Below are 20,847 nucleotides of genomic sequence, written 5' to 3'. Positions count from 1 at the left end.
CATATTTTCCAGTTGATTTATAGGCCTGGCTGTCTAACCAGCCACTCTCAGAATCGTCCATGAAGAACGCAGTGTCTGAGATAAGGAAATAGCTTGTGAGTCCCATAAACATCATTCAGTACTCTACTATAAACCTAGAGTAAAAAAGGAGAGAAATGAGCAAGTTGGATCTACATTGGCTTCTTAACAAGTAAGTATTGTATCATATGACATCACCTATATGTGGAATCTAAAAAGATGATACAAATGAACTTATTTATAAAACAAATAGACTCACAGACATAGAAAACAAACTTATGATTACCAAAGGGGATAGCGAGTAGTGGGGGAGAGATAAATTAGGAGTTTGGGAATAACATATAGACACTATTATATATAAAATAGGTTAACAACAAGGACCTACTATATAACACAGGGAATTATACTCAATGTCTTGTAATAACTTATAATAGAAAAGAATCTGTAAAAGAATATATATGTATAACTGAATCACACTGCTGTACACTTGAAACTAACAAAACATTGTAAATTAACTATACTTCAATTAAAAAAAGTATTGAAGTTAGCACCCCAATTTGTTCTGTGAACTGCTCAGCATTAAGAGGGTTATTAAGAAGATGAGAGATTTCAGTGATCATATGGTTACAAAATTACCTATTAACCCTGTGTTCTAGGGCTCAAGTGAAATTCATTCCATCTTGGTAAATTTTGACAGGTACTTACCAACCTGCTGCTCTGTATAAGGTACTCCTACAGAGATCTCAAAGGATACCAAGAAAAAATTCTTTGGGCCAGCCTCTGACCACAAGAGTTTTCATCTTTTATTGTGAAATAACCTTTTATTGGATCTTTTGGGCAAATTCTTACCAAAATACATGTCTCTGAAGTTAGGTATTTTTTTTCTTCTTAATTTAATGTTTATTTTATATTGGAGTATAGTTGATTTACAATGTTGTGTTAGTTTCAGGTGTACAGCAAAGTGATTCAGTTATACATATATCCATTCTTCTTCAGATTCTTTTCCCATTTAGGTTATAATCCACAAGGACCTACTGTATAACACAGGGCGCTCTACTCAATATTCTGAGATTCTTTCTACATGGCAAAAATTCTTGCTGGTCTCCTCTGGGTACCATCATTGGGCTGAGATAGCTCCAATCATTTATTTATTTAATCCTTGTCGAAGTGAGGTATTTTGGACATGGAAACAAAGTGCAGTGTGGTTGAACATTGCCAGTAGTGTTGCCTCCTGTGGTCACAGAGATACTTCAACTGGGTTCAAATCCTTAAACTTAGGGTGACCCAAAAGGAGACAATGTGAAAATGACTCAAGAAGATAATTTAGAGGCTGCTTTCTAATTTTCACTCAAAATCTCTGCCAGATAAGTTACTTAACCTTCATGTCAAGAGAATGAAGGCTCCATTTCTTAAAACTCCACTTAGCCTGAGCCAGATGATTTAATTACTCACTACCTTATTTTCACTCATCCACAGAATGAGAATAATAATAATGAGAATAATGGCCCACTTACCTTTCAGGGTTAGCTCTGGGCTGATAGGAAAAAATTTCATTGTGAAGAAAAGGTACTGTTACCTAGGTTTAGCCTTTCTTTTATCCTAGCACTACTGCTTGTAATAACACACACTTGGGGTGGAAAAAGGAATCCTCCTTAATAACAAATGTATAAAATTACCTGCTCTGCCCAACTGCATATTTCACATAAAGGCCAAACTGGAGTGTGTGTAGCAAGAGCTGGAGAGGAAATTCATGTAATTGGAATGTGAATGCTTCACAGGGCCTTTGGTGGAGCTAACTACCAGAGAGTGCCCTAATGCAACGTACCAGTGTCAAGGTTCCAACCGAAGCTGGGTTCCGCCTGCAGTGAGCAGAAACATTGGATACTGAGACTTCTGCTCCACTTTGGTTAACACTGGGGTTTCTGAGCTGAGACGATGAATCAGACACAGGCCATGTGCCAAGGGAGCATCACTACTTTACAAGGAGCCATTAGATTAGGGGTCCGGAGCAGGGGGCCCACCACAAAAGGCAGTGGGGGTAAGGTGTGCTGTAATCCCAGGCAGGCACAGGCTGGGCTCTGGACACCATTTTGTGGTAATGAGGACTTGGTCAAGTCCCTTAACCTTGACTTCTGATCTATAAATAAAAGTGGGTGGTGTTAGATTCGTGTTTTCCAAAGCCAGGGGTCTAGGGGCAATTCTCAGTTTTCAAAATGACCAGCAGAAACCCTGCCTTTATTTAGCAACACAGGCAGATGGAAGCTCACTTTCTCCACTTTGAGCTGGAATGATTAAAGCTCACCGTGGTCACGCTAATTACTTCATGATAAGCCAAAGCCTATATTGACAGTTATATAGATCTTTGATAACATGGAAAATATTTAAGAAATACAGTTTGTGAAATTCTTTCCAAGCAGGAGATCATGGGAGAAGAGTAATAAAAGGATATTAATATATATCCTTATATTCCTATATTTTATGATAGAATGGTTGGGTTCCAAAAGATGCTCTTGATCTTTGGGTTTGCAGTGAAGCTGGCCAGTTGGACAGCAGAACTTCCCTCATCGTTTAGTTACCCCTGGTTTTCAGGGGGAGCTCTCGCCAGGCTCTTGTGTGGTATTGCAAGAAGCAGTAACACCTTCTGTTTTGTTTGTATTCTTTTCACTGCTGTTGGTGACCCACAGACTGCTGTTGGTTTAGAACGATGTCATTGTTTTCTCTATGAAGTGATGATACAAGAGGAAAAGTGCAACTTGTTTTTAAAGTGAGACCAACCAATGGTAAGGTGTAGTCTAACAATACAATTTTAAGAAGAACAGTAATAATAAGCAGGTCCCAGGATTGATATAATCCCAGTTCATATTCCTAGGATGACTTGGGAGGGCAGAAGGAAAAGCTGCCATATTGGGGAGGGGGTAGAAAAGAAGGAGAAGATCTATGCTTTCACCTAAAGAAGCATCAGTCATGAGGATAATGTTAGACCCATCACTGTATTAATGGGACATGATCGAGTCTGACTATGCCCTTGCAAGACAGTGAGTTTACCACCCTTGCGTGTCTACATTCTTGATTCTAGGGAAATTCTTTGCGACAATGGCATGGCAAGTTGCATTTCTATCTTAAGATCTGAAGGACACAGCTATGCATGAATCACTGCTGAAGTATTGAGAGGTCAGCCAAACCCCAAATTCACTGTGTTAGTTTGGGTTTGTTTACACCCAACTATGCATGTCTGTCGCACCCACCCCTCTAGAGCTAAGTAAACCAATAGCTCCTCTTGTGCTTGGGACACTTCTGAAGCCTTCACACCTCACATGGGCCTCACCCAGGTGGCTTTCCCCACCCCCCCCCCCCCCCCGAGTCCTCCTAGGAGCATGAACTGAGAATCGGAAGCTCTGGGTCCTGCTTATTATTCCTATTTTTCTTAAAACATGGGCAAGTCATTTCATTTCTTCAAGCATCATCTTTCCCCATGAAAACATAAGAGCCCCATTTTGCCTTAAAAACACAAGTGTGCCTTCTGTTTGCTGCCTTAGTGTTTAAAAGCACTTGCTCATACATTTCTTCATTTAAACTTCAGAGCAGCCTTTCTCCCCTCCCCCAACCAAAGTGTCAATATTCCCATCATATTTCCCATATCTAGAACCACGGAGGGTCGGTGCTCCCGGGATGTTTGTTTTGGATACACAGCCTTTACAGAGAGAACTTTACTAACAAATATGAACTTCAGATATGTACCTTTTATTTGTTCATCTTTAAAGCTATTCTCAGTGGGCAAACACACCTGTTGTGCCCTGACTTCACAAAGTTATTTTTCAATTGCAATGATATTTTATACCTTCTGACTAGGGAGTGTAATAAAACATATCAAAAAGAAATGTTGTCACGTACAATACAGCAATTTTTATGTCATGCTCGTAATTTTTGCCTTTTGGAGCAAAATGCGAAGTTCTATGAGGAAGAAGCGTTGTTGTGAATCCACAGATGGTCAGTTCTGCTGCTGAGGATTCTGACATCAGAACCTCTCAGTGAACAGGCCTGGCAGCGTAGGGAGTTACTGGCTGGGTCGAGAACAGTTACTTCAATGTAGAATTTAACTTCTTTTTTTTTTTTTTTTTTTTGCGGTATGCGGGCCTCTCACTGTTGTGGCCTCTCCCGTTGCGGAGCACAGGCTCCGGATGCACAGGCTCTGCGGCCATGGCTCACGGGCTCAGCCGCTCCGCGGCATGTGGGATCTTCCCAGACCGGGGCACAAAGCCATGTCCCCTGCATCGGCAGGCAGACTCTCAACCACTGTGCCACCAGGGAAGCCTTTCGCCTTCTTATCTGCCTATTGATAAAATAATTTTGGAATCTTAGCTGTTTGTTGAAAGTTTTCCTGCAAATGATCTTGTCCGGAAGGACTTTATAAAAAGAATGTAAAATCTTTCTCACTTTTCTGCAATCTTCTTTCATCAGTTTAGATAGGACCATACCACCTCTGCAGGACTATTCCAGGTAGTGCTGGGCACTCGTTCAGTTGCTTTATTAAAATATGAATGTTCTTATTAGGGCAAAGCAGTGTAGGTTCATGACTAGTTAGTTGTCTCCTTTCAACTGTTCCCCTTCAATCCCCATCTCAATATTTGTTCGAGCAGTGCTCTCACACACTCCCTCGTTTTTCCTTCTCCGTCTTTGGAAGCTCTAGTCCTTCTTCCTCTGGGGCACTTGTGTCCGTCCTGGCCTGCAGCAATGACACCCCCCTCTAATTGTTAGAGACCTCTGCGGGCTCCGTTTTGGTGAGATGTCCTGCGTGCAAGACCAAGCCTCAGCCCTGGGAGGTGGGGGGTTCGCATCCTTTTCCCCAGAGGCCAATGTGACAGCTCGAGTAATACACTCGATGCCTCTGTTCACCTGTAAAATATAGCAGATGGGGCATCTGAAGAATTTCCTCCAGAGTACCTTTACCTCTGGGTACACTACAACTTGCACTAGTGGCTGTCTTTAAATTGTGTACGTTCTGCCACTCCCAGTTCCCCAGAGCTCCTTTGATCTCACACTCAGTACGCGTGTGCAGTGCCACAGGTATCGTTGGCGCCCAGGGTCTGAGAATTGACGGGACTTGTCCTTTGACAACTGAAACTCATCTGGGAAACCACAGTGTCTTTGGTGTAGGTTCTGCAGGCAGTGGCAGTTGCCTCTGCTGCCTCACCCCATTCGCCGCGAACCTCCTTCCCGCTAGTCCGAGATCCACCGTGAGGCTCTGGAGAAGAGGACTCTCGGATCTCTGCCCCGGCCGTGGGGAGGTGGGGCGGTCCAGGTCCCCGCCTCAGCCGCGGGGGTGGCAGCCGGGGACACGCCTTTTGCTCTCCCACCCGGCGAAGCTGGCAGCGCGCAGCGCGCTGGCGGAGACAACGTCTGCGGGCCGGGGCCGGGCGCTGTCAGTTCCTTATCCGGCGGGTGCCAGCTGCGGCCGCAGCACGTTCCAAACCCGAGGAGCCGCCCCCTCGCCGCGGGCTCCCGGCGCGTGGGGGCGCGGGCGCGCCTCCGCCGACACCGCCCACACTCGGGCCGCGCTCGCTGGTAGCCTGAGGATCGTCCGCCGAGAACGCGGTGTCCCCGAGCCCCTTCGCCGGCCGCCGAGGCAGGAGGACCAAGCGCAGCGAGATGGCGGCAGCCGGGCGGGCTCGGGGCTGGGCACCGCGGTCAGTGCTGCCACTGCTGCCGCTGCTGCTGCTGCCGCCGCCCCCCGCCGGGTGCGCGACCGCTCGGGACCCCGCGGCCCCGGCGTGGCTCAGCCTGCACCCGCCCTACTTCAACCTGGCCGAGGCGGCGAGGATTTGGGCCACCGCCACCTGCGGGGAGCGGGAGCCCGGCGGCACGCGACCCCGGCCCGAGCTGTACTGCAAGTTGGTGGGGGGGCCCACCGTCCAGAGCAGCGGCCATACCATCCAGGTAAGGTCCCAGGTCCCTCCCGGGCGGGCTCCCTCCCCGCGCGGGCCAGCCACCCTGGGCGAAGGGGTCGGGCCTTTTCCCCGCACTCTCGGGACCCGAGGCGACCGGGAAGGGCTCCCCCAACCCCTGCGTGGGTCGGCGACCCCGGGAGGTGGGCGCGGTGCCCCCCGGGAGTGGTACTGGGGAACACCGCCTCCGCCGATGCGCCGCTCGGGGCCGGGATGGGTATGCTTTGCACATCCCGAGGTGAACACAGGCTGAGGTTAAGTTTGGGCTTGCCCAGGAGAAAGTCCGAAGCTGCGCTCTCGGGATGTATTGAACTGTGGTCCTGTCCTGCCTCCGTCACCCAGGTAGCGCCTGGCCAGGGCTTGAGCCCCCCTGGGCTTCACCGGCGCCCCTCCTTCGAGGCCCTTCATCTCCCCGACCTTATGCAGAGAAGCTGGTAGCAGTTAGATTCCGTGGTGTATTTAAAGAGAGAACTTTTAGACGGTATCAGTAGTACCACTCCCATCTCACCAGAAAAACGCACCTCCCCCACAGCCTGAAGTACCACCATCCAGAGCCATTAGGCGCGAGTGGACAGACACGGTGCTCAGAGTCCATCGGACTCCTACTGCGAACACCTGTGTAAATGCTAGTGTCGCTGGTGCTTCATCAGCATCTGGAAATGTGCCAGGTCCTTACACACGAGCCTCACAACAGCGCTGGGCACTGGATCGGATGACCAGGTTAAGAAATGTGCCTACGTCATCATGGAGGACATCTGGATTTGAACCCAGTCCTGACTCCAAATCCTCTTTAAACTAAGACGTCGTTGCCTCCCTCCCTCTCCCGGGAAGTATTGCTGAGGAAATTGTTGCCAGAAGAGGGAGTAATTTTGGAGTTTGGGCTCCCAAAGCGAAAGATTATCATTCCGAGTCTAGGTCAGTCTTTTAGAAGGTCTTTTGACTAAGCACTCCCATAAATGACAGGTTGTTGAACATGCAGTATATTCTTATGCGATAGATGCTCATTTATTTATAAATTACATGCATGTATGACTTTATTAATTTGTGTGTACTATAAAATATACAAAAATAGAAATAAAAAGAATAATGATGAAAATGCTTTTTTCTTTATTAAGAGCCCCAAATAGGGCTTCCCTACTGGTGCAGTGGTTGAGAATCTGCCTGCCAATGCAGGGGACATGGGTTCGAGCCCTGGTCTGGGAAGATCCCACGTGCCGCGGAGCAACTGGGCCCGTGAGCCACAATTACTGAGCCTGCGCGTCTGGAGCCCGTGCTCCACAAGAGAGGCCGCGACAGTGAGAGGCCCACGCACCGCGATGAAGAGTGGCCCCCACTTGCCACAACTAGAGAAAGCCCTCGCACAGAAACGAAGACCCAACACAGCCATAAATTAATTAATTAATTAATTAAAAATTGCAACCTCCCTTAAAAAAAAAAAAAGAGCTCCAAATAATTTTGCTTTCTTTAAATGTTTTGTGACTTTGTATAACCAGTTATAAACAAATATTCAAATGTTAATCATATATATAATTATTTTTGACAAGTGTAGTTTAGCACATATGATATAGCCATTCATAGTTAGTTTTACATTAATACTGGAATTTAGTAGTTGTCATCACTGAAAAAATACCTCAAAAATATGTAAATTCAAATGAAAGAACTGCATTGACTCCTGAGTTCCAGAACCAGCTGCATAATTTGCAGTCTATTGCAAAATGAAATGGAGCTGCTTGTTCAAAAATTATGAATTTCAAGATGTGGGGATAGCAGAGCATTAAACTAAGTGAGGGGCCTTTCTAGGAGTGGGACCCTGTGAGAATTTCCTAAATTGTGGTACTCATACTTCTGCTCCATCCTCCAATTATTCTAAAAGTTTTTTTTAAGTAGAAACTTGGCCAGTATATGTTCATTTTTCAAGTGGAATTCAGTACTTCCTGATAGGAAAGTGTTGTGTTTTAATGCTATAAACAATAGATTCAAAGTTCACTCTTCATTTGGAAAAATGTTACAAAATTCTGTTTCCGTGTTTTTAAAATGTGCAAATATAAGAACTTTTAGAGTAACACAGTTCCATCTTTTCAGCAACAAAAGATGACACATTTCCAAACATCTGTTTTATGAAATGGTCTTTCCAAAGTTTGCATTTCTTTAGAACAGTATTTACTCTTTCACACATTTTTTTTTTTTTTTTGCGGTACACGGGCCTCTCACTGTTGTGGCCTCTCCCGTTGCGGAGCACAGGCTCCGGACGCGCAGGCTCAGCGGCCATGGCTCGCGGGCCCAGCCGCTCCATGGCATGTGGGATCTTCCCAGACCAGGGCACGAACCCGTGTCCCCTGCATCGGCAGGCGGACTCTCAACCACTGCGCCACTAGGGAAGTCCTTTTTCACACATTTTTAAAACAACACCTTTTCTTTGATGGAACAAAGTACTTCCATTATTTTGTAAATATCTATCAGGTAGTATATTACTGGCAGTCACTTGTCATCCCAGCAAAAGTCAGCCAATTTGGAATTTTTTGAAAAAAAAATGTATAACTCATCTTTAAATTTAAGAGGTCTTTTAAGTACTTTTCCATGAGAAAACCAGTGAGCCTGTGTAGTCAAAAGTATTTCATAATCACTCCCCATTTCAGTACAAGGTTTTAACTGTTCTGCTATTTAGGAGAATAGAATCCACATGTCCACTTTGCCAGGTGCACTTACGCTTCGTGTGTCCTGATCAGATGATAGCCTGGTGAAACCTCTCCTCTCCCCTTGAACAGACACTCAGGACTCTTGTGACCTGCTAACTTGTGGACTGGATGAAGGCATTTATAGGCAATCTGTATATTAAGTATTAGAAAAATTGAATTTCTTCACTTTAAGTAAAATAAACAGTTTTAATATTCCCTTCTTGCACCCCACTAGATTGCCTGGCACACCCAGCTTTGGAGAGAATTGTTCTAATTGTGGGAAGAGTAAATGTAAGGAGAAGGAAGTTATCGAGGAAATTTTCAGCCATCTCTTCTCCCCAGATTTGCCTAGAAATGGACCAACTCTCATTCTCCTCAGCTGGAATTTTTATTAAGTATCATAAGTTGGCACTACTGTTTTGGGAAGTCCAGAAAAGTCATGTTTCTTGTTCTGATTGAGTTTCCAGAATAGATGCTTAAACCTGGGTCCACAGGCCTAGATAGAGTAGGAAGTGCCTTTCTGAGGTCACTCAACAGACTGCATTTCTAGGCCAAGGTGTAGCCTGCAGGAAAAGGATGCTATCTGGTGTTTTGCCTTATTCTTTCTGTAAAAACTGGGGGTGAACAAAAGTGCTTTCTGCGTTCACAGTTGAGGGCCTGAGCAGGTGCACTGATTGCTGATGTGAGAGGTTCTCATGTAATGAGGAGAGAAGCATGTTGGAGACAAGAAGGAGAAGGCAAATTCCAGAAGCTGGGCTGTTAGACACTTGTTCTAGCCCAGTGTTGGCAGCAGCTGGTGCAGACCTGCCTTTCAGAAAAGTGGGTGTGGTGGGAGACAGGTGGAGGAAAGGAAGAGAGATTATGATTAATCATGTGCTGTACCTGAGTGATAATCATTTTGAATCTGCTCATGTACAGCTCAAGATGGGGAATGGAGAAGAGTTAACAAAAAAAGTTCTACTTCTTTGAACTTTCTAAAAACAGATCTTTGGGAGCCAGCCAGAGTTTAGAATTTCAGGCCAAAAGGATGCAAGAAATGTAAAAAAATGGATAAAAGTCACATCTTAGAAAAAAACCCAGGGTTTATGGTCCTGATTCTGTAATAACAATGCTGATACTTGAACGGTAGCATGTGTCAACAGGCAGAGCATTTAAAAAGTCTGCATTTTGTTTGTTGGGTGAAAAATGTTTGCTGTGGTTTCTCTGGACTTAAGATTCATTAAATAAGATTTTATATACTTGCTACTGCTCAGACATTAAGTTTTTGGTGTTTGAGAGCTCTGTGATTCAGGGATCCTATCTGTCTGGTTCACGGCTATCTCTCCAGTGCTGAGCACAAAAGCCTGGAACAGAATAGGTGCTTGGAAAATATTGAATGAAAGGATGGTGGAGTGAAGGTACAGTTGAAGTTACTATAAAGAGGAGACAAGAAAAGTATGGAAATTTGTTCTATTCTGATGAAAAGTAATTATAACCGAAATATGTCACAATTTGCACTTTAACTTTAAATGTGTACTAACCTATGGAGTGTAAAGACATTATTACAGTCGGCCCTCAGTATCCTTGGGTTTCGCATCCACAGATTTAACCAACTGTGGGTCAAAAATACTCGGGAGAAAAAAAATCCAGAAAGTTCCCCAAAGCAAAACTTAAATTCGCCCTATGGTGGCAACTATTTACATAGCATTTACATTGTATTAGGTATTATAGGTAATCTGGAGATGGTTTAAAGTACGTGGGAGAATGTATGTACGTTATATGCAAATACTATGATGCCATTTTATATAAGGGACTCGAGCATCTGCAGATTTTGGTATCTGTAGGGTTCCTGGAACCAGTCCTTCACAAATACCAAGGGAGGACTGAATTTACTGACATCTGATAGAGGTGATGATAAAATGGAAGTGGAAGGCTGTGTTGAAAATATAACCTTGGGTTTGGTTTAGCTTGACATAAACACTATGCTCACAAGAAATGACCTGCACGTATTTACCAAACATATGATCTTTTTTTTTTCTTTTTTCTGGCCACGCTGTGCCGCTTGTGGGATCTTAGTTCCCTGACCAGGGATCAAACCCGCGCCCCCTGCAGTGGAAGTGCAGAGTTACCACTGGACCGCCAGGGAAGTCCCAGCAAACATATGATCTTGATTTTGTACATCGACAGTTCAACATATTTTTATAAGTTCTTTCAGTGCACTTTGCTTTATGCATAAGAATTTGTATTTAACCTAAATGATATTGATAGAGAAGTACACTCACCTGAGTTATGGCTAAGAGTGAGCATGCTTGCCACAAAGCAGTCCCAGTTGTGTGTTTGTGTAACTTGCACTAATAGCCATAAAGGAAACTCAACTTCACTAAGGCTCTGTTTACAGAACTATTGTGAAAGAGAGCCATTTGTTAACTTCAACAAGGGCCTTTTCCTTTGTGATACAGATGTGAAGATTTTGGGGAAATCTAAAACATTTACTGTGTCCATTGATATATTTGTAACAATTATTAATAGAGTTATTTCAAAACTTCAGATGATTACAGCCAGCAGTTGAAGGACAAATGATTCTTTTTTTAAATAAATTCATTTATTTATTTTTGGCTGCATTGGGTCTTCGTTGCTGCGCGTGGGTTTTCTCCAGTTGTGGCAAGTGGGGGCTACTCTTGGTTGTGGTGCACGGGCTTCTCATTGCGGTGGCTTCTCTTGTTGCAGAGCACGGGCTCTAGGCATGTGGGCTTCAGTAGTTTTGGCACGAGGGCTCAGTAGTTGTGGCTCGGGGGCTCTGGAGTGCAGGCTCAGTAGTTTTGGCGCACAGGCTTAGTTGCTCTGTGGCATGTGGGATCTTCCCGGACCAGAGCTTGAACCCATGTCCCCTGCATTGGCAGGTAGATTCTTAACCACTGCACCACCAGGGAAGCCCCGAGGCATAATTTAAATACCATAACATGCAGCCATTTTAAGTGTGAATTCAATAATTTTTAGAAAGTTTATAGAGTTGTGCAGCTATTACTAGAGTCTAGTTTTAGAACATATATATATATATATATATATAAATCCATTCTGCCAGTCTCTGCTTTTAACTAAGTCTAATCCATTTACATTTAAAGTGATTATTGATAATGAAGGACTTATTTCTGCCATTTTGCTATTTGTCTTATATATGACAAATGTCTTATATATGTCTTATATATATATGCATTATATATTTTTTAGTTCCTCAGTTCCTCTATTACTGTTTTCTTTTGTGTTTAATTAAATTTTCTAATGTGTCATTTTGATTTCCTCCTCATTTCCTGTTCTGTTAATTTTTTTTTTTTAATTTATATTTTGGCTGTGCCATGCGGCATGCGGGATCTTGGTTCCCTGACCAGAGATTGAACCTGTGCCCCCTGCAGTGGAAGCTGGAGTCTTAACCACTGGACCGCCAGGGAAATCCCCTGTAAATTTTTTTTGTGTGTGTGTGGTACGCGGGCCTGTCACTGCTGTGGCCTCTCCCGTTGCGGAGCACAGGCTCCGGACGCGCAGGCTCAGCTGCCATGGCTCACGGACCCAGCCACTCCACGGCATGTGGGATCTTCCCGGACCGGGGCATGAACCCACATCCCTTGCATCGGCAGGTGGACTCTCAACCACTGCGCCACCAGGGAAGCCCCCCCTGTAAATTTTTAAAAGTAATTTTCTTAGTGCTTACTCTGAGGATTACAATTAACATCCTAAATTTATAACAATCCAATTTGATTTGACATCAACTTAATTTCAATAGCATCTAAAACTCTGCTCCTATATAGGTCTGTCTCCCCTTTTATGATGTTATTGTCACAAATTACATCTTTACACATTGTTGCCCCTTGGGATAAAAACATAATTATTGTTCTATGCATTTGTGTTTTAAATCATATAGGAAAAAAAGTTACAAACCAAAAATACAATAATGCTGGCTTTTTAATTTACCTCTGTAGTTATTTGTACTGGTGTTCTGTATTTCTTTGTATGGCTTTGAGTTACTGTCTAATGTCCTTTATTTCAGTTTGAAGGACTCCCTTTAACATTTCTTGTAGGGCAGGTCTACTAGCAACAAACTCCTTCAGCTTTTCTTTGGGAATGTCTTAATTTCTCCTTCATTTTTGAAGAATAACTTTACCAGGTATAGAATTCTTGACTGACAGTTTTTTTCTTTCAGCACTTTATCGTCTCACTGCCATCTGGCTTCCATGGTTTCCAGTGAAAAATAGGTTGTTAATCTTATTGAGGATCCCTTATATGTGATAAATTGCTTCTCTCATGTTGCTTTCAAGATTTTCTCTTTGTCTTTTGACAGTTTGTTTATAATGTGTCTCAGTGTGGATCTTTCTGTAGATGACTAGCCTTTTTATGACCCAATTTTCTTAAATGACCAGGGAAACTCCTGTGAGGGAAAATACAACATCATCTCACTGTAGATATTATCAAACTGCTCTCACTTAGAGATGAAGAACTCTGGCTCTACAATCATGTAGACCTGAGTTTGAATTCTAACTCTACCAGCTCTCTGACCTTGGAAAATTGCAAAATCTCCGTTTTCTTATATATAAAACAGGGTTAATAAACCTGTGTATCTCACAGGTTTACTTGGAGGATAAAAGCACTTAGTATTTTTCTTGGCACATAGTTAGTGCTCAATAAATGTGTTTTTTCATGGAGAGAAAAAATTCTTTTTAAGACTTCTAAAGTGGTAAGCTACAAAAATGAATTAGCACAATAGTCATTTTAAATTTTTGAGTAAAAAGTTCTTTTAATGATGACGTGTACAGTGCATTATACACTGAACACATTTGGCATGCTGAATAATCCACAGGCATAAAGACATTTATAGCCTTCTATAGAATAGCAATGTTGAATTGTTTTGGTAATGCGTTAATAACTAGTTCAGATATTATTTATGTAGGGACTTCATTTATTTATGTACTTTCTGGTAACACAAGATGTTCCAGGGTCACTTTTAATTTTCTTTGCTCCAGTGTTGGAACTAACTACTTTTCCAAAAATCTCTGTTTTTTTTTTTTTTTTTAAATTGAGTGTGGTATGTAGAAACCAAGTCTGGATATGAGGTGTGCTCATTGTTACCGGTGTGTCATTGCTTCTAGACCCTTTCAAGGGACAGAGCTAGGAGTTATATGTATATCTACTAATTCCTATATACGCCCACATCATATATACACACACTTTTATCAGCTAAACTAACATTTTTGGGGAGGTATTAATTTTTTAAGGTGAATTTTGGTAGCACTGATACATTCTTCCAGATCATAAATTTATTTCCCGTTGTGATTTAGGCTTTCACGAAACCTGTGTTAACTTTTGCTCAACATTGTGGAACCATTTGCCTAGTGAGGAAAAGATTTATTAAATGGTACCTCAGTGGTCTTAGTCAATAGAACTGCCTGTGTTGTGCTGTATACATGGGCTCCTGGCCAAGGGGGCTGAAAATCCAGCCCGGGCAAGGCTGTATCTGCTCAGAGGCAGGGAACCTTTTTCTGCTTCTCAAAAAAGAGCTGTTTGCATGAGCTAGCAGATCCTTGATTAGATCCCTCCTGCCAACAGGGTGGAACCTGCCGTGGGGAGAGCCAACTCATTGAGTCCCATGTGTCCTGCCCGTTTCTCAATATCATAAGTATATTGTATTCTCTTGGTTTTCCCATCCTAGATGTTTAGAAAATACATGTGGAAGTAATAAATGAATATTAGCTTGAGAGAAATATAGGTTTTAATTAGATTATCTATGCATATCTTAACTGTGGGGTATAGATGTAATTCTCCATTACTTTCAAGTTGCACTATATACTGTGTACAGGAGTGATACCAAATTAAGGGGAGACGGGCAGAATGGAGAATAGGGAGAACAGCCTAGTAACCAGGAGACTTGCTCCCCTGTTGTTTTTTTCTTTTTTTGGTTCAATAGCTCCCCTGTTTAATGTGGAGTATTAATTTAACACTTAATCGGTACCTGGCACTGTCCTAAAGCCTCTTTCACAAACTTCTTCATCCTCACAACAATTTATAAAGGAGGTACTCTTAGCACACTCAGTGTACAAATGAGGAAACTGAAGCACAGAGAGGTTAAGTGATTTGGTCAAGGTCACACAGCTAGTATGTGGAAAAGCCAGGTACTCTGGCTGCAGAGTTCATGCTTTTACCTGCTGTGCTATGCTGCCACTGCCGAGCCAGCTACTCTTCCCTCAGAGTTCCAGCCAAACTCTGTGCCACCTCCCTAACTCCATTCATGGCCTTGGAGCCATTGATTTTCATGTCTGTATCCTTATTCATTCACGAGCTTCCTGAGTGTGAGGCCACATTTTCCTGTTGTTTGTCTTCCCTGCGGCAGCTTATCACAGACACTTCATAGATGCTTTTTGGAGAAATGTTCAAAGGGCAACACCATCATAGGATTTTCCTACTAGAGCAACACCTTGATGGAAGTGCTGTTTGACAGAAAAAATACCTGACTTTCAACAACCTGCCTCTGGAAGACAGTTGTGGCCCTGGTGTGTTGAATTTCAAAGTAGTGCCTAATGTAGTGGCAGAGACCAATGACTAGGACTGGACCACCAGAAGCTGGAAGAGGCAAGGAAGGATCCTTCCTCTACAGGTTTCAGAGGGAGAGGGGCCCTGCCAATGCCTTGATTTCAGACTTTCAGCTTCCAGAACTGTGAGACAATAACTTTCTGTTGTTCTAAGCCACCCAGTTTGTGGTACTTTGTTACGGCAGCTCAGCTTAGTCCGTTTGGGCTGCCGTAACAAAAAAATAGATTGATAGCTTATAAACAACAGAAATTTATTTCTCATAGTTCTGGAGGCTGGGAAATCCAAGGTCAAGGTGTGGGCAGATTCAGTGTCTCGTGAGGACCCACTTCCTGTTCGCTGATTGCTGTTTTTTCACTGTCCTCACAAGGTGGGAGGGATGAGGGATCTCTCCAGGGCCTCTTTTATAAGGGCACTAATTCCGTTCATGTAAGTGGAACCCTCATCCTAATACCATCATCTAGTGGGTTAGGTCTTAACGTATGAATCTGGGGGAGGGACACAGATATTCAGTCCCTAGCAGTAGCTTCAGCTTTAAGCCAGATCACCAACCTCTCTGTCAGTCAGCAGTGTTTATGGACCAGCGTGTAAGTTATCTGTGTATGGGAGGGTGGAGGATGGGGGACTACATGAAGCTCTTGGGTGGTCCTAGGGTCTCTGCTTTTGAGACTTTGCAATCTGATATTCATAATTAGTCCCTGAACAGAATAAGGAGAGCTCTTGGTTGAACAAATACTTAGGGATCACCCATATGGAGAGTAATCCTTAAATATGAAGAATATATCAGTGGGGCATAAAATAAGGATTGCCTAATAACACGGGTGGGGTGGTGGGAGTCTGGGGGCTCTGGACACAGTGAGCTGCACAGAGCCCAATGGTTGGGTGATTCCTTTACTAGTGAGGGCTCTGGGGGCTGCATCAGGGGAAGGATGGGGTGGGATTGTGAAATGAAAGGCCCAGCGCCTTGTTTCCTGAGATTGGCTCTGCAGAGACTGAATATGGCTGAGGATTTGTGTGTACAAAAGACATTGGTGGCAAAGATTCTATGCAAGGTAGTTTGCCTAGTGATTTGATAAGAACACAAAAATTTTAGACTTTCAAACTTTCCTATATGTCTTTTTTTTTTTTAAAGGAACTGAAGCTTTTTTTTTTTAACATCTTTATTTGGGTATAATTGCTTTACAATGGTGTGTTAGTTTCTGCTTTATAACAAAGTGAATCAGTTATACATATATGTTTTATCTGTTTCTAAGTGATGTTCCTATTTCATTGTGACAGCTGATCACTTAATGTATCTTTAATGTGACATTGAATTTCGAATGTTTTTAATGTACCAGAAAAAGTAGCAGGAGTTGCTGAGAGACCTCTTCAGGAAAATCTTTTAGTAAGATTGCCACAAACTAGTTGATTTTTTTTCCCTCTTGTTTTATTTCATTATCTTTTAGGTCAAATAGTAGACTTTTATTTAAATAAAAATGTACCTTGAAGGCACTTTTTCTAATAGAAATACCAGGACCTGATAAAGTTTTCATTCCCTTTCTCTGAGCACCATGCTGGCTTTGAAGTAACACTTCATACCCCTCACATACTTGGTGTTACATGCAGCCGCCTTTTTCTTTGATCAGTTGCTTGCCTTGGTTCTGCAGTGTGGTTTTTCCCTAGCTGTAATAGATAGCAACTGTCACTGGAGCTTAGGAAGACCATAGCTGAAAGAGTAAATCTGCTTGATTAACCACAAGGAAGATGAGGCCAAGGGCCTTCACAATCATGATAGGGATGTTTGTAACCAATGGTTCTCCATCTTCACTGAAGACAAAATACAAAGGGTGGTGTAGCTTTGCAGAGCGAAGGATTGAGTTCAGCTGTGGAGAAGGACTGCCTTCAGTGCCGCACCACTGAAAGGATTTTCAGAGAGGAGGGCGAGAAGGTTGTCTCCAGGTCAGAATCGTCTGTGTGATTTTAGGTTGCATCATAGGCAATCCAAAGGCTTTAATTGGGGCCTAGCAGGGGCCTAGCATGGGCAGCTGCCCTCCCCACACCAGCGCCTTGCAGTTTTCTGGAGGGAGCTGCAGTCAAGGAGCCAGGCCCCCGTGGACCAGCCATGCTCATGTACTTATCTGCATTCTCCGCCCTAGAGCCTCTGTTCGGAGGCCTCCATTGAGACTCGTTTTTGGGGTGCTATCGGGGTGCTATGGGTGAGGCCCTTTCCCCCACTCGGACTTGGTACTGTTCTACTCCTCTCTGCATCCCCCTCCCAACTCCCTGGGTGCATAAGAAGGCAGGAGCCTTTTGTTTGGGGTTCCTGGGCAGTGAGCTCATTCTCCTGTCATCTGACCCTCGCCTGGGGGAAATGGAACCCTGGGGAGCTGGCACCTCTCTCCTTTGCCTTTTGCCTGCACAGTCAGGCACAGGAAGTGAATGGCCTTGATTGCTGCTTTCAAATTAGCCCCTTGTCCTCCTTGACCACCGAACACCTGGCAGCTCACCCAGAGCTGTCTTTTGTGGACGGTCCCTATTGTAGCTTTTTATCACCTAAGGAAAGAACTGCCGCCTGGAAGCATGCATGTACACATACTTATGCGCAATATTCACCCACTACTATATTTAACAAATATTTATTGACATCTCTGTGCCAGGCACAGAGGACAGGGATATGATGGGCTGGGAGTACAATTCCTAACAAGGCAGAAAAGGTCCCTGCTTATAAGCAGCTAAACTTCTATGGGGAGACTGTAACCAGTGAGCAAACTAATATGATAATTATAGATTGTTATTGTGTCTTGGAGAGGATAAATGGGATTTTGCGATTGAGATTAAAGAGGGAAGCTTCTATAGGTCAAGCAGATGGCGAAGCTTTGCTAAGGAGTGTTATTGGTACAGAAAGCTGAGGGTTGAGAGGAAGGCAGCCCCAAGGAAAGGCTGGGAAAATGTGTTCCCGGCAGAGGACCAGCAGGTGCAAGGGCCCTGAGGTGGGAACATGTTTGGTGTTTCTAGGAACTCAGAAAGCCACGCTGCCCTCGTTTTTATATGTTTTGAATGTTATCTCTGAGTGAGACCACTTTCCAGAATTTATAAATACTTCATTTTATTTTTGTATGTATGTATTCCCTTTCTGGTTCTCAAAAGAATTTAGGTGACTGATAAAATTTTAAAAGGATGAATGAAAGAGTTGAGGGCATTAGGACAATGAGAAAATAAAGTGGTAAATAGTGTAGTAGGGCTTCCCTGGTGGCGCAGTGGTTGGGAGTCCGCCTGCCGATGCAGGGGACGCAGGTTAATGCCCCGGTCTGGGGGAACCCACGTGCCGTCGAGCGGCTGGACCCGTGGGCGGTGGCCGCTGGGCCTGCGCATCCAGAGCCTGTGCTCTGCAACGGGGGAGGCCGTGGTGGTGGGAGGGCCGCGTACCGCAAAAAAAAAAAAAAAAAAGAGTGTAGTTATTTCATAAGGAGATTAATAACTGAAATGGAATTGAGAGGGAAATATTTGGTTTGAGGAATGCCTCAGGTCAAGGTCAGACTCTCTCCTGAGGACAGTATCTGGCCCTTAGCAGGTCAATAGTTGACAGCTGGATGAATAAACTGTCAAGGCAGAGCTGCTTTTGTAAATCTAGGCTTTGGGATGAAGCTCTAAAGAGGAAGTGCTTTGGGTTCGGGGCATTGAGCAGACAGGCCTAGGTGTGGCCTGGCCCACCTCAGAAACCTGAGTTTATTTGTGGGCAGACCACTTACCTGCAACTACAGGTACCAAGCGACCCCTTATTGCCAGTGATATGCCAACACTACGTATAGGGAACAAGAGAATAGAGGGAGAAGTAGAAGGAAGAGGATTATATGGAAACCATTAAAAAGATGGGTTTTACTTGTACACTGTTGGTGGGACTCTAAATTGGTACAGCCACTGTGGAAAATAGTATGGAGGTTTCTCAAAAAACTAAAAATAGAACTATCATATGACCCAGCAATTCCACTCTTAGGTATATATCTGAAAAAAACAAAAACTAATTTGAAAAGATACATGCACCTCAGTGTTCAGAGCAGCATTATTTACAATTGCCAAGATATGGAAGCAACCTAAGTGTTGATGAGCAGATGAATGGATAAACACTCCAGTGGTGTGATCACTTTATGGACGGCGTCTCATTGAATCATCAAAATCACTGCGTAAGGTTGGTGGTGTTAGCCCGTTTTAACAAAGAGAAAATGGAACCCAAAGGAGACTAAACAATTTTTTTTTTTTTTTTTTGTGGTACGCGGGCCTCTCACTGTTGTGGCCTCTCCCGTTGCGGAGCACAGGCTCCGGACACGCAGGCTCAGTGGCCATGGCTCACGGGCCTAGCCGCTCCGCGGCATGTGGGATCTTCCCGGACCGGGGTATGAACCCGTGTCCCCTGCATCGGCAGCCGGACTCTCAACCACTGCGCCACCAGGGAAGCCCGAGACTAAATATTTTGACTAACATTTTGAAGCTGTGACTGGTAGAGGCAGGATTTAGACCTCCATCATTCTACTCCAAAATGCATCTCTTTGAAACAAATTAAAAGAAAAACCCTCTGTAATTTGACCTGAGTGGACATAGTTTTTGAGTAATAGGTATAAATTTTGCAGATGTTTGCTTATCTGCCTTAAAAAATACATACCTGGGCTTCCCTGGTGGTACAGTGGTTAAGAATACGCCTGTCAATGCAGGGGACACGGGTTCGAGCCCTGGTCCAGGAAGATCCCACATGCTGTTGAGCAACTAAGCCCGTGCGCCACAACTACTGAGCCTGCGCTCTAGAGCCCGCCAGCCACAGCTACTGAGCCCACATCTGCAACTACTGAAGCCCACATGCCTAGAGCCCGTGCTCTGCAACAAGAGAAGCCACTGCAATGAGAAGCCTGCGCACCACAAAGAAAAGCAGCCCCCGCTCGCCACAACTAGAGAAAGCCCGCACGCAGCAACGAAGACCCAACACAGCCAAAGATAAAGAAATAAAAAATAAATAAATTAAAATATACGTACCTGGAACCAACCTGCAGCCCCTTGTTTGGTCTCTCAAATCCCTTGCTCCAGGAACCCAGCACACTAGAGGGCAAAGCGCCTCCTTCTGGTGGGGTGAAAGCTGTGTGTGGGCTGCAGAGCTGGGCGCTCTCCTGGGCTGTGTGGTCGCCCTTCACCCCACCCTGTGCAGACGTTTAGGTGCTCAGGACATTTACAAGATGCTTGTCTGAGTGGTAGGTAACCACGCCCATGTGCTTTGTGCTTCTCAGAATGGAGAGCGTTCTGAACAAGGTTTTGGTAAAGGAGCAATCCCAAGTTGGGAATGGGCACACTCCAGAATGTTCTCCACATCAGGGCTCCAGCTGGCTTGGGTCTGGCCACTTGAGACAGTGGCTTTAAGGCACGCAACCTCAGGAGCCTCGGTGAGTGATGGTGAGGAGGAGGGTTCGCGGTAGCGCAAACGTGGTGATCATGAAACAGGGCTGTCGATGGGTGAGCGTGGTTAGATCTTGCCGTGTTTTCTGTGCCTGCCGCAGGGCACGGGTGCAGCTAAGCTTCTGTCAGACGGGGTTCTCTCCTCAGCTGGATCTCTTCCCACACATCTGGTCGTGGGCAGGTGTTTGGAAAATCACATAATTGCTATTGCAGTGCGGCCTCACACTCCATCCAAATCTAAGACG

General features: G+C 44.3%; 1 protein-coding gene across 4 annotated transcripts in view; it reads left to right on the top strand.

Annotated features, from left to right (window-relative positions):
* The first annotated feature begins 5,398 nt into the window (after nucleotides 1–5,398).
* Nucleotides 5,399–20,847, top strand: part of LAMA3 (laminin subunit alpha 3) — a 241,390-nt gene continuing 225,941 nt past the window's right edge. For 2 of the 4 annotated variants that reach the window (XM_067699451.1, XM_067699450.1), the window contains exon 1: nucleotides 5,435–5,952. In XM_067699451.1, the coding sequence (XP_067555552.1) occupies nucleotides 5,665–5,952 (288 nt within the window). In that variant the 5' untranslated portion in view covers nucleotides 5,435–5,664. Of the gene's footprint in view, nucleotides 5,953–20,847 lie in introns of all 4 variants that reach the window. The other 2 variants (XM_067699455.1, XM_067699449.1) reach the window with 2 other exon arrangements.

Source organism: Pseudorca crassidens, chromosome 12 (assembly GCF_039906515.1).
Source record: "Pseudorca crassidens isolate mPseCra1 chromosome 12, mPseCra1.hap1, whole genome shotgun sequence".
NCBI lineage: Eukaryota > Metazoa > Chordata > Mammalia > Artiodactyla > Delphinidae > Pseudorca > Pseudorca crassidens.
The sequence above is the reverse complement of the archived record's forward strand: the minus strand, read 5'-3'. Positions and strand labels throughout refer to the sequence as shown.